Source organism: Zootermopsis nevadensis, unplaced genomic scaffold, assembly GCF_977971745.1.
Source record: "Zootermopsis nevadensis isolate Lab colony 2312 unplaced genomic scaffold, Znev_1.0 Znev_ptg000017l, whole genome shotgun sequence".
NCBI classification, from domain to species: domain Eukaryota; kingdom Metazoa; phylum Arthropoda; class Insecta; order Blattodea; family Termopsidae; genus Zootermopsis; species Zootermopsis nevadensis.
The window spans coordinates 2344280-2358883 of record NW_028259149.1 but is presented as its reverse complement, the minus strand read 5'-3'; the positions used below and the strand labels follow the sequence as shown (position 1 = coordinate 2358883).

General features: G+C 39.3%; 1 protein-coding gene across 5 annotated transcripts in view; it reads right to left on the bottom strand.

The window, feature by feature from the left end:
• The window catches only part of LOC110828575 (uncharacterized), a 90795-nt gene that overhangs the window by 55821 nt on the left and 20370 nt on the right, over window positions 1-14604 (bottom strand). The window contains exons 3-4 of one of the 5 annotated variants that reach the window (XR_015535444.1): window positions 5376-6213; window positions 2438-4005 (exon numbers count right to left, since the gene is read on the bottom strand). The exons of 2 other annotated variants lie outside the window; for them this stretch is intronic. Coding sequence is in view for 1 of the 3 variants with exons in the window: in XM_087350078.1 (XP_087206204.1) it covers window positions 5376-5402 (27 nt within the window). In the remaining 2 variants the exon portion in view is untranslated. Of the gene's footprint in view, window positions 1-2437; window positions 4006-5375; window positions 6214-14604 lie in introns of those variants that run through there. 2 more of the 5 variants (XM_087350078.1, XR_015535445.1) reach the window with 2 other exon arrangements.

Genomic DNA, 14604 nt, shown 5'->3' with positions numbered 1-14604 from the left:
GTGGGAGTAACAGTGTCAGAAAAGATCAATTTGTTGTAGTTGATGTTGTAAATCCACTCTGAATTATTATTATTATTATTATTTAGTGTTCTGTCTGACGACAGGTCCATATGAACAGGATCCTTCCATCCTTTTCTCGGACTGGGACCTGTTCATATACGTTCTTGGCAGATGATCCAGAAGTGGTTTGCCATTGCCTTCTTCTGTGTGTGAATGGAGTAATTGTTGGGATGCCACGGAGAAACCGGGGAAGCCCCCGGAGGAAAACTCCGTGCTGCCTAGACCAAGGCCTTGCCCAATACAAGTTATAAATTCGGGCACCCCCGGGGAATCGAACCCGAGACCCCAGGATTACAAGGCCAGCGTTCTAACCGCTAGACCACCGTGGCGGTTCCACTCTGAATACAAGTTAATAATAATAACAACAATAACAGCTTCGGAATAATTTAAAGTTTTCAGACAAAGAAAGAGGAGATTGTGAAAACACGACCAAAAAAATCGATTAGAAATAATATTTTTCCTTGTCACTTATATTTAAATCAGACGAATACAGTTAGCACGCAATATTCAACGGATAGATTTACAGACATGAGATATTTAAGGAAACCCGAACCGCTAAGAAACTGACAACTGATGTCCTATCGATTAGAATCGATGTCTGTTGGACATCCTCCACAAACACGTCGTCTGTAGAACAGCCTTGAAACGTGAGACAATCCGAGGAGAATTTTCGGAACAAGGCAGGGGAGAGGAATCCAGAAAACAAGTCGGCGAAAGACGAAAAAATAAAAATCAGATCAGCTGTTTACACAAGACAAAAATCAACTGAACAGGCAGACTACACGTACACTAAATAGATTCCAACAGAGTTCCAAAAAAAAAATCAAATATTATTTTACTTGGCCTTAAGGCACATTTGTGCTGTGTACTTAGAGGCCTTGCGACGAGGAGGGAGTCACGAGGTAGCAAAATACTCAAATTAACCTCGTTTTATTGCGTTTCGCAGATATTGCGTTTTTTATCAATTGAAGGTTTGTGGCAACCCTGCGTCGAGCAAGTCTATCGGCGCCAGTTTTCCAACAGCGTGTGTTCACTTCGTGTCTCTGTGTCACATTTTGGCAATTCTCACATTGTTTTTTAGACATAATGCTATTGCACACTTAATATACTACAGTATAGTGTAAACATAATATTTTTATACGCACTGGGAAACAAAAAAAAAAAAATCGTGTGACTCGCTTTATTGCGGTGTTCTGGAATCTAACCCGCAATATCTCCGAGGTATTCCTGTATTAAGAATATCAACATTCAGATTTCATCCCAGAGAAGTAATTCTAAACAAGACATCGTTTGTTTTGGAATACGAGAGAATTATCTCAACAGTGTAAAAGTCTAGTTATTTAATATCTACAGCTTATCTATTCGCACAACTGATAATCCCTTTGGTTGGTGATAAGTTTTAAATCATTGTTAGACTACAGTTTATGCAACAATGTAAAGGTATTCATTAAACTCAAGATTTATTAATTGACTTTTACTAATCGATCGTCTTACCAACAAAACGAAGTGTGAATTGCATTCTAATGTAGATTATTCCGTGTTTGCCGGAATACACGAACCTATGTTTAAACATTGTTTTATTTTTTCTCTAATTATTCGGTTGTCTGTCGGAAACTAATTGTTGACTGAACAGCCTTGACTTCATATTAAAAACCAATAACATAGTCTACCGCATAGTCTACGACAAATGTTAAATGTTTTCCGTTAGCTGGTTCTTATTTTTAAAATCGCCTTTTGAGCCATATTAAATCGTATTATATTGTGTAATCAAACAAAGATAAGTAAATATTTTAATGTTTATTTTCTGGCTTCTTAGACTCTTCGTTAGAAATGTGTATTTAAGTACTACTTTAAATTTTGTAATACTGAGAAGAATCCGAATTTTGTAAATTTTATATTTAGCTTTCAGACATTTATAAAGGACGCACAACGAGGAAAATAACAAATTCATACAAAGTTAGTGGCGACTGAGAAGAAGCCATTTTGAAGTTGCGCAATATTCCGTGGAAGGGTAATTTTAAAATGAATCTCGCGAAATTTTGCATAAAATCTGTTAAAGCCAATATGACAATCTAATGTGTTTCACTCATGGTTACTTTTACTTTTAATTACAGAGTAGCAGTTCGTGAATATAATCAAATATTGTCATTACATCGAGTATTGTCAAAGACTTCCCATTTTTGAAAAGGTGACATCGAATGATGACGCTCTGATTGCATGAAATCGATTAAATCGGTTCAAACGTTATCGCGCTGTGACAGGCGAAAATAATCGTTACGTATGATACATCAAAATTCGCACCATAATAAAATATGACAGTAGGTTAATAATATAATCGGGGGGCCCTAGGAAGCATCGCTCGAAAAGGGAACAAACCTTTGGGCAAACAACACATTTTATTATTTTTGTACAAAATATATTAAATTATTCTTGTGTAATAAGTTACAGAAATATACATCAAACATTCTATTTACAAACAACAATCTAATATTGTCAATATACACAAACTAAAGAAAATAAATGCAATTATGAATAGCGTGGAACTACATCGGACTAGCAAATTCATTGGATTACACGGCGTTTCTCAAACCCAGCCAGGCGATGTTGCACGGCTCTGAGTTTCGTTTAAAGCAGTAATTACACAATAAGGATAATTTTAAGTAGAAAAGTTTCATTTCTTCCATGAGAAACTCACTGTTCACAATCCAAAATACCATTACATTTATTATAAAATCATTGGTCGAATAGCAAAGTATATTTTATTTAACCTCTGAGTGTTGGGAATATTCTTCCGCATGGTTCTAAATCTAATTTGCATTATTTTTTTTTACAGAATTTCGTCCGAATAAAAGTTTTTGTGCTATTAGAAAGGGAATGTGGGAATGTTGGAATGGTGTGTCTCGCACGATAATTTGGTATTACAAATGTAGATTGCAATTTTAACGTAGATGGTCTGTAGCAAGTTTCGTCACAATCTACTGGCACAGAACATATTTTATTTCATACAGTCAACAAAGAACATCCGGCCGAGGTCGATGGATTTTTAAGGGTGATGAAAATCCGTAGCACAACTTCCTTCAGAGGAGAAGTAAAGCCAGAGGTCCCATGTCGTAGATTTACGGCATGTAAAAGAACCTTGCGAGCATGATACGAGATGTTTCGTAAGCAAAATTCAGAGGCCATTTCTCACCCAAGTCTCTCCTGATTCACTGCTAGATGGCTCTGGCAGTCAAATCAGGATTGAGTAGAAATTGTGTATTCACTCACTACGCTTCAATGCACGCTTCAAAGACTAAGAAACCTCCGAAAAGGAGGCGGCAATGACCCATTACTGGGTTAAGCTACAAATAGAAACAAAGGACGTGAATTCCTTCATGAACAGTAACTTTTTGACGATACCTAAAGCGTGTACATTTAGATCCTAAAACAGAGAACCAGGTTATCGTTGACACATAAGTGCCGCCCCCGTCAGCTGAGTATGCACAATTATATTTAGTCTCATATTTTCCTTGAATTCTTCCCATTTTCAGTTAAAACAATACATTTCTGAGATCTATACACATTTTTGTGTTGGACGAAGCTCATGTAGGGTCATCCGGTAACGTTGCAATTCACAGTCAAATATTCCAGCCATCTTCAGGGTTCGGTGAAGATAATTCTTTTTTATACCGGTAAAAACACATTTTTTTTTATTTTCGTGCCTTTTCAATATTACAACTAATTTTCCAATGTCCAAAGTCGATGCTAAAAGCATAATTAACCAGTCCTCAAAAACACAGTGGGGAGGTTTATGTGAGTAATGTTAACTAACTGCGTATACGTTTGAGAAAGAGATTCCACACATTGGCTAGTACACATTAATATTGCCACAGACCAAGTGGTCTTCAACTTCGTATCTGGTCACTTCGGTTCCAGGATGCCGAACGATGTCGGCCGACAAACATCCTGCAACAAAAGAACGCGTTGGGACTTTACAACGAATCAAGTCTAACCCGGTGTCCTACGTGGGCGATTAAATGCGAGCCGTGCGAGTTGCGTGGGTGAAGCGGAAATATCAAACTGGCTGTTTGTGTGGCGCTGTCCTAGGTTACAGCGAAGCGGTCGGCGGCCAAAATCCAAGATCAAATATTTCGATATTTTCGCGCAAGTCGCTGCGCTGGCCAGTAAGGCGCATGCGGAAGGAAGATCTGACTGCAGTACAGGGAAGACCGTGTGCTTCTATTGCAGTCTCTCACGTAGGACACAACAAGCGATTCCCTTATGTCATATGACACCCCATGCTGCTTATGCAGCTCGCTTCTTATCGCTCACGTAGGACATTGCCTAATGTCTCTGCCGATTCTATAGAATGTCTAGCTTAACGCGGAACCATGAAGCTAATCAGCAGCGAGCGAATTACGGGGAAGCGAGTTGTCCACAACGCAAACCATGGCCATGCTAGTGGGTCGGTTTCGAGTTACGTGGACATTCCGTATTGTTAATACCATCCTTTCAACCTTTGTCCATTGTCTGTAATCTTGAAAACAGCACAGCGTCTTAAAAATTTGATCTACTTTTTATGTTGGTCTTCAGGAGGGTAACGCAAAGTGCACTTACAGATAAATATCGACGTTTCGGAGAACAAGTCAACACTGCGTCACGACACAGAAGAGCAACTTCGACAAAGTGTTAAAAAAGAGATTGCTTGCCTACTCAATTGGATCCATTAAAAATATTTAATAATTAACTGTACTATAGCGTCAGATAATCTCCTTAGGTTGCAACAAATTAAAATAAAAAATTTACTCTACATATTTCTGATGATGGTGATTAACATCACTGGATTTATGTTTTGTCCATCACCTGGTATTTTGAAGATAACACGAAGTTTGGGTCTTTCCAGAGGGCCAAAATGAATAACTACTTTCCACCTTTACACTAGAAGACGAAATCAGATCCAATTTCCTGGACGTTTTCATTAGATGCGTCGCATAATGAACGCCCGAAAGGCAGAAAACGTACATACAAAATTTAACAGGTAACTCGGCGGACAAAATCCTAGCGCTTCGTTCATTCGTATGAAATTCCATTTATGGAAACTGCCGAATAATGGGATAGCATAACTGCTTACGACATGTACATTAAATTCCTGCATCTGTTAATGGCAAGTTTATGTAAATTTGCATATAATGACTAGTTCCTTTAGATAGTAAAGTATGTTCTGAAGTCTTAATCTGGGGCAACACGGGTCTGGTTCTGAATAGACAATAAATTCACTCATATATGCAAAATGGGCCATGGCAATAAGACCAAAAATGTATCTTCAGTCAACTTACCATTAGCAGATTGTTCACGGCTTTCATCCTTTGTATCTTCGAGTCGACAGCAGATTTATAAAGCAGTATAATTCTTCTCTAATCAATAAATAATACACGAACAAATATAAATCGAGGTTAACCAAGAAACAGCGTTTCTGTTTCCACTACCCTGACGTCAATTTCCTGTGATCGTCTTTCTTGTCCCCACACGAAGATGAATTTCCGACTTTGATGTTTCTGTTGTTCTTGCGATTTGCATCCGGGTACAAGAATTTGTCAATCACTTGACGTACTGTTGAATGCCTTCGATCCAGAGGGTTTGGGTACATTGCTGAGCGTCACCACACACACACACACGGCTTCCTATTGGTGCAAATAGTTTTCTGAATTGCTTTTATAGTCTCCACACATCATCACAAACGCTGCCTCAAGACATTTTGATCGTGCAGATAAAAACAAGAGGCGGTGTGAGAAGAGCAACTGACGTCAGCGACCTTGGTCTCCAACCGTTTTGTGCAACGTCACTCGGCGCTGGCAACGGGGGATACTCTCAATTTCATGTGAGTAGATGTAAACACCGGTTGTCTGAAATAGACTAGGCAGCCTCAGAGCTTACTGGTTCGCTCGGCCGCCATGTTTGGTATTTCCAATAAATAATATTTAGACCGAAGAGCGATGAAATGGCAGGAGGTTGGTGAAAAGTGTTAGAGGAGATTCACAGTTTATCTCTTCGCCAAGGTGACCAATCAAGGCGCCATGAAAACTTTCGAGTGACTGAGGTACGGAAGCACTGGATATAGGCAGTTGTCTTCCCACCTCGGCCGCATTATTCTCGAGAAACAGTCCACATCACGCACTGGACAGGAGGCAAGGTAGATATTAGAACGACGTATTCTGGCTGGCTGGCTATACACATCACGAGAGATAAATGCAAGGTCACAGTTGTTTTGTCGACATTAGAAACCGCGTTCTTCGCTTAATATAAAGCTAAAAGAACACCCAAAAATCTCAGCAAGAATCGAACCCTGGTCGTCCAGCCCCTCCTCCACCAACTGAATTACTCCGGTGGATTCTTTCTAGAAATAGCTTGCACGTAAAATCTCTTTCGTCTGTATTGCTCTTTGTCGTCAGTAAGGTCACTATCGGCATTGTATCGAGTCAATAAATGACTTGTATGTAGCACAGAATGGTGTGATACTGTGGAGGGGAAGACTGTAACCTGTTTCCCAAGGACTCGAGTTATCAGCCGGTAAGACCGCGGGAAACCACTGATGTTACCAGCAGACTGATTACTAACTAGTACCACTACTCCAGTCAGTAGTGACATGGGAATCCCAGAACGTTTTAAGTTGAAAGATGAAAGGTTAACAACTTTGGGAACTTACATAAAACAAAACATTTGTAGTTACATTTATGCTTCAAAAGGTTATGAAAAATGCAAAGTTCTTCCTATATATGGGTAATTCCAACGCCATGAATACGCATTCGGGTTGTAGTACAGCGCCACGCAATCTTAACCTCGGTAGTAGATGGCGCTTTCACCTAAGGCAGGGGTCGGCAAACATTTTTTCTAAAGGGCCAAATAGTAGATATTTTAGGCTCTGCGGGCCAAGAGGCAAACTCGAGGATATTTATATAGGTAAGCCTACTTATGTAACAAGAAAAAACTAAGTTTTAACAAATTTATTGAACAAAATGTAACGTAATAATAATAAGTAGACTACAATTGTTTGAAATACAGCTCTACTAATGAGAAGAATGGAATTGCCTGTTTATGAGATAACATTTCACCAAACTGAGGTTTAAATTCAGTAATCCCTATCATCAATAGGGATTACTGGGAAAGCTCAGTCAGTATAGTGACTAGCTACGGGCTGGACGACCGGGGTTCGATCCCCGACGGGGGCAGAGGATTTTTCCTCTAGCCTCTGCGTCCAGACCGGCTCTGGGGCCCACCCAGCCTCCTCTACAATGGGTACCGCGGTCCTTTCCCGGTGGTAAAGCCGGCCGGGTCGTGATGCTGACCACTCACCCCCATCTAGTGCCGAGGTCAAGGAAGAGAGGAGCTATACCTCCACTCAGCCGAAACGCCTACATGGCGTATAGTGGGACAAACTTTACTTTACTTTTAATCCCTATCATCAAAATTGATTGTAAATATTCATCCTTTAATGCTGACCTGTATTGAAATTTTACATATTTCATCTTTGAAAATGTCTTTTCACACATTCAGGTGCTGCACAATACAGATATAAATCCCCGAGCATATGATCTTAATTGACCGTATTCATCGCTTGGAAGACATTTATAGAATTCTTTCTCTCAACTGCTCAACTCGGCCGTTTCGTTATAGTGCGTACTTTGAAATTTCAAAGAATCTAAATATGTAAAATCCGTTCTTAGCTCGCGGGCCGTACAAAAAGAGGCGGCGGGCCCGATTTGGCTCGCGGGCCGTAGTTTGTCGACCCCTGACCTAAGGCAAAAACATATTTCAGATGTGAATCTCACTTTTTTCTATGAACGTAAGAGAAAGACTTTCGGTAAACAAACCAACAAATAAATCGTGTACGTCTGCCTTATGGAATTTCAATAAGTCAAAACGATGTGAAAGTTTCAATTAAAAAGCATCGTTGCTAGTTTATTTGATAATTTAGAGAAACTAAAATTCGCGTCGGCGCCAGTCTGTCTTTATTTTACAAAAGAATAGTTTTACCAAGAGTTGCGTGATCCTCCTACAGGACAACATACTTCAGGATTCAATGTTCATCTGTGCAGAAGACGACTTCGTGTCTTCGTAACTTGTGTGGCGGGAACCTTGAAATTACGCCTGTCCCTAAGGGCCAAGCCAGAACAACGTGTAGAGGACGTGAAGACAAATATCCATACATTGTCGCTAGCAACACTAGACACCTTCACGGCCCGACCGTCTTCGCGTTCTATAATAATTTTTTGTGACCGAGTGGACTCCAGGGTCAACACGGACGAAAAGGCAAAAAATTGTTTACAGCAGAACAGCATTGAGGCAAATCCATTGCACATTGTTACTCTTGGAAACAAACGCAAAATACGTACACGAAGGAACAAAAGCTTGTTAATGTCGGTGACGTCAGTGCGTGAGAAAATATAACGCAGTAATAGAAGAATGATGGGGCATCCCTACGCGGGAAATGGGCATAGGCAACGAGGGTCACCGGATAATATACATATGTGTGCTTAATGTTCTGGCTTCTTTGAAACCGTGGGAAGAAATACGGTGCGTCAGATGTAAAGTGGTGATTTGTGTGGAAATGGCGCTTCGAAAATTCAACGACGTTTTCATGTTAACCTTCTGAAACCTGAGGCTCGTCTCGATAATATAAAAAAAATCGGGTTGTAACGAAAAATAAAAACAACGCGTCTCGATTAAAAATATCAATTGGTTAATGCTCTTTAGGGAAATTATCGCTATTTATTCTGAGAATCATCACAAATTTTGTCTGCTAGAAAAGTGTGGAATTATTGAAAGCCAAAAAAGGGTGGGATACATAGATACCATCGGACTAAAGGGTGAAGTGCGAAATTATAAACATGGAGACGCAATTCTCCAATTAAAATAGGTTTTACCATGAAGAAGAAGATTAATATGAAATAATGTAACTGGAGGATTCGGAATTTGATTAGTCTTTTGCAAGTTTCATTGAATACAATTTTGTTTAGGGGAGGGGACATTAAAGAATAACAAATTGACACCCAATTCACGATTTAAGACAAATATTTGTATCAATGACACCGACAAAATTCCCTTACACTCTTACTTCACAATGAAATATATTGTAGCATTCATCGTATTAATTATAATTCTATCAATTTCGTCATTAAAAGAACTATACATCTTTCGGCGAATTGTATTTTTAATTATTTTGGATTTAGGAAAAAACTTTGATGTTTTAATTTAACCTGTCAGGTAGCGGAATTCTTAAATAAGGAAAAATTACTCTAAAATAGAGCACTACAGGTCAAAAAGACTAAACCATTATACTTAAGAAGAAATAGATTACAGAGGTGATTTTTAAATTACAATTTTTTGTTTCCTAAAAACGAATATGTCAGATGATAGTTTGAGACTTCTACGACAAGACATTTATATCTCACACATTAAATAACGAAATACTTTAACACTGCTGCGTCAGTTACAGAGACGCGGTTCACTGCACTTGAAGCGAAGATCGATTAATTAATTCATCACGTGTAACCTTCCTGAATGAAAGCAAGAGTTGTCTCACACGGAATACAGAGCACGTACCTGTGCCAGCCAAGTGCGTAATTAAGGAAAAATTTCTTGCGAAAGTACCACGGTGGTTTCGCCTTGACTACTGTGGCCAGTCTTAACCCACCAGACTGGAAGAGGAGGACGGACAAACATCCATGCCTTGAGTGGGACTCGAACTCACGGTCCCAGCGACCAGGCGTACGAGAACCATGCCTCAGATCGCGTGGCCACTGCGCTGGCCATCGGTGATTCAGATCTACGAAAAAGAACATACGCAGGCTTAATCACCGGGTGCCACGGTGACCATCATCGAATTCGAAATTTCATCATCATCATCATCATCATCATCATCATCATCATGAGCAGCAAGGGTTAAACCCAGCGGTTCGTTCCGATCTCATGTAATCATGTACACAACTAGAATTGGTCCTTCCAGTGTTTCCTTGGGCGCCCGACACTCCTTTCGGTCGGTCGGCAATGCAGTAGACGTTTAGGAATATGACAGTCGTCCATTCTACACAAATGTTCTGAGCTGTCATTTCTGTGTTGGTTTATTTTGTAAGTTAATTTAAAGATCCTCAATTCTTGTCTATTGTCCTCACTTCTCTTCCGGCCCGGAAGTGTACAGCCCGCAAAATGCCGCAGAAATTTAATTTCAGCTGCTTCGGTTTTTTCGTTTGTGACTTTGTTAAAGTCCAATTCTTGGATTCGTCAAGTAACGCAGGAACTGCCATTTATCTTATAAAATTTTAATGCGTGTTCTTTTACTTTTTGCTTTGAGACATTTTATATTCTTCCACGTATGTAGTGATAGTCATTTATTTAATTGATGGTGTCATTGTATTTATAGTATGAAATGTTATAGCCCAGGTACTCAAAATAATTAACTTGTTCTATGGTTTCGTTATCAATAATACTTTTAGCTCGGAATGGGTCGGCAGCCCGAAAATCTATTAATTTTGTTTTGGGAATTGATATTTCTAAGTAATACATCTTAGATATCATGCTAAATTGATTTACTGCAACTTATTATCTGAATCTCATACCACAACCTGATCGTCGGCAAATTGTAAAGTATCGTATAGGGAAATGTTTATTGGAAAATGTGAACTTAATTTCGTTTTCCACTCTTGAACAATTGACTCTAAATGAATATTAAAAAGTTACGGTCAGATCGGGCGTCCTTGTCTTACTCCGCAATTAATTGTTTCCATTTCATTATCCTTCGTTTACGCCCAATGTTTCAATCATTATTTTATTAGCCTATAAAACCGCCATGGTGGTCTAGCGGTTAGAACGCTGGCCTTGTAATCCTGGGGTCTCGGGTTCGATTCCCGGCGGTGCCCGAATTTATAACTTGTGTTGGGCAAGGCCGTGGTCTAGGCAACACGGAGTTTTCCTCCGGGGGCTTCCCCGGTTTCTCCGTGGCATCCCAACAATTACTCCATTCACACACAGAAGAAGGCAATGGCAAACCACTTCTGGATCATCTGCCAAGAACGTATATGAACAGGTCCCAGTCCGAGAAAAGGATGGAAGGATCCTGTTCATATGAACCTGTCGTCAGACAGAACACTAAATAAAATATAAATAGCCTATAAAAATCGCGTAGTTCTGATGAGGTGTTGTAAATCGTTTTCCTTCATCGTTTGCGAAAAGTTATTTTTTACATTCACCTGATCGAAGGCTTGTTTATAATCAATAAAAACTAAATATGGATGAAAATTAAATTCTGTTCGTTTCTCGACGAGTTAAGCTATCGTTATAATGCAGTCCGAGCAGGTCCCGCCCTGTCCGAAACCACATTTTGCTTCCGAGAGAATATTATATAGTAAGCCGACGAGTCAGAATGGAAGCGTATACTTTATAACAGGTGTTTAGAAGGCTAATTCCTCTGTAGTTACTTCAGTAATTGCGATGACCTTTCTTTAAAGACGGGAATAAATTTTGCCAGTCCTCATTGTTCCGGGATGTGACCGAAAATACGTAAATAAACTCTAATAGGTGTAAGTGTAGTGACGTTGGTTCATATTTTAAAAGTTCCATGTTTAGTCCATTGCTTCGAGGTGTCTTTTCATTTATATCCGGGTGTAAGGCTAATTAATAATTCACCCACTGTGATAAGGTTTGCACAGTCATTTGTATCTGCTAACACTGAATTTTCTTCATCTCGAATTCGTGTCTATTCCATTTCAGTTATGGAACTGATTTGTGAATTGTCTCTTTTGGTTATATTAAAATGCTTTAATATTTTGTGTGCGTTTTCCTGTCGCCCATAAGCATCATGTTATATGTCGTTAATGCATTCATCCCACCTGCCACGTTTTATCTTTCTGGTCTCTGTCATATCTACTGCACTTCCATATTTGTACTCAAACCTGGTTTGGCCATGTTGGCGTTTGAGGGGAGAGGAGGTACAGCTCCTAATTATTCTTAACCTCGGCACCGGGTGGGGGGGGGGGGGGCGCGACATGTACAAGGACAATAACTATAGATACGAAAGATTACGTAAATTTGTACTAGATAATCCACTTTATTAAGTCAGTCTTCACAAAAACTTCTACGGTAATGGCACTAATGTTCCTCTGACGTTGCACAGAGTCATGTTCGCATCTACAGAGCTTTTTCGCGACTGACGTACGTGAGCTGCGGTCTATTAATTAAGGGTAACCTTGTCTCAAGTTTTTTTTTTTGGGGGGGGCGGGGGGGACATGGAGAACTTATTAAACTGGGCGGGCCTGCTTCTGATTTTATTTCTGTACCGTAATAGCTGCTTGTTTTTGGAATGCGTTCTAATTTGTACACTCTTCAGAAAAAAATTGTTTTGTTAATTGCTTAATGAGATACACATGTTTTATACTTCAGTATATATGAAGAACATAATTCAGCTGCAACCATTTATCTTACGTCAGACATAGAACAGGGATTAATTGTGGTTTGCTTTTTGTCTTCATTACGAAATGCTGCAACAATATACATGTACAGTAAAATTTCCAAATAATGTAAATTTTTTTAAGATGATTCATTGTTCTAAAACGTGTGTCTTCTTTAAATTGTACGCCAGTTATCAAGAGAATTCATTAATTTATTTAATACATTATGTCGACGAGACAATTTTTGATTTTCTGATAACGTCCGATGTACTAGACCAGTGGTATTCAACCTTTTTTGTTCGCGTACCCCCAGATATAATTTATCTTCAACTTTGTACCCCCAAAGTTGTTGGTGTATAATTCAAGTTATACATAGTATATAATCTACATCTATAATAAATTAAATAAATTACATTACTTATAATTCAGTGTCTATCATAAAATAATATTTTGTTTTTAAATTTCACGTACCCCCGGGGGTACGTGTACCCCAGGTTGAATACCACTGTACTAGACTACAGAAATTGCTTCTCAGAAATTGACTAAAATCCATCGACAGAATCTTCAATATCAGTAGTTAAGAAATAAATTGATATGCACAGTCCAGATACTTTTCGTATACACAACGCCAACAACAAACAGGAATCATCAAAGGACACAAAATTATAGATTAATCATTCCCGAAAATTTAAATATAAGTTATAAGAAAGGAAGGGAAAAAATGGAGATTAAGTAATCCCGAATCGAACCAGAGTGTTACGACAGACGTGCGATAGTGAAGAGAACGCGGTTCAACGCTACGATAGAATGAAGTCTGCTATCGATAACGGTGTCCTTCGAATCTCGAAAGATGAAGCAACTGTCGGGTAACCGTAAAATATTTTCCCAGAATTGTTTACTTGGATCGCGTAGTGTGGGGACATTATTTTCTTAGAAAATGAGGAGGAATGTCATGTTACATGTTAATTTAACTAAACATCCTTCAATATTTTTATAGGTCTACTTCTCTTCAAAGAGAATGCTGCATAAGGCAAGGCACATTCCATTACTTGAAAAGATGCAACATTCAGGAGAGAAAGGGGCAATGACGGTCAGGCACTTTTCTGACGAACGGTAGAACTCGATTCAACGATTTTGGCCACTGACCACGTAGCAGAGCCCAGTATGCGGAGCGCTCAATGAAGGACGGAGTTTCCGTCCGTCAGTACAGTCTGTGCCAGTGCAGTAGTGTGGAAGCCTGATAATCTTGTCTTGTGACTGTGCTGTGTTAACAACATGGCACCTGTTCGTTGCAATCTCCTTTGTGGTCATTGATAACGCCTCTTATCACAGCACTCAGACAGACAGACAAACCACCGACATCTAACTCAAAGAAGGACGAAATGAAAGCCTGGCTATTGAAAATAAACATCCAATTTTGTGACATCATGTTCAAAGCTCAATTGTACAACTTAATCAAATTAAACAAGTCAAACCACAAATATTATGTGATTGATCAGATTTTGGCAGACAATAACATAATGTGCTGAGAGTTCCGCCGTACCATCCCGATTTAAACCCAATTGAACTTATTTGGGCAAATGTAAAACAATGGACTATAGGCAAGAACACATTTAAAATTAAGGACGTCGAGCATCTGTGTCGCCAGAGATTCGAAGAAATTGGGCAAAAGGAATGGAAGAATGTATTTCGGCACGCGGAGAAAGTAGAACAAATTTATTACGAGCAAGAAGGTATAATCGAAGTCGCTATTGAACGTATTATAATTGAAGATAATGGATTGAACAGTGATGAATCGAGTTATATGTCAGAAAGTGATGGTCTGTGAGGAGTGGAAGAATTCGAAGAGGACCAAGAGTTGTGAAGAAGATAAAATGATCTAATAGTCTCTGCAGTGTTAATCGACTTTCCGGTGTTATATAACGTGGTGATATTTTATTTGGAGTGTACTGTACGCGGCCTGCTGCCATCCCTTCCAGCAAACTTCTGGTAAATGACTCGCTCCGAGGTTCCAATTCACAAAGCCTCAGCTGCCAGAAACGCTGAATAAAGTTCTATCAGATAAATGCTTCAAGCTGTTGCTGACATCTAGCGCTACATTCAGTGTAGTGCAATAGCGAATTCC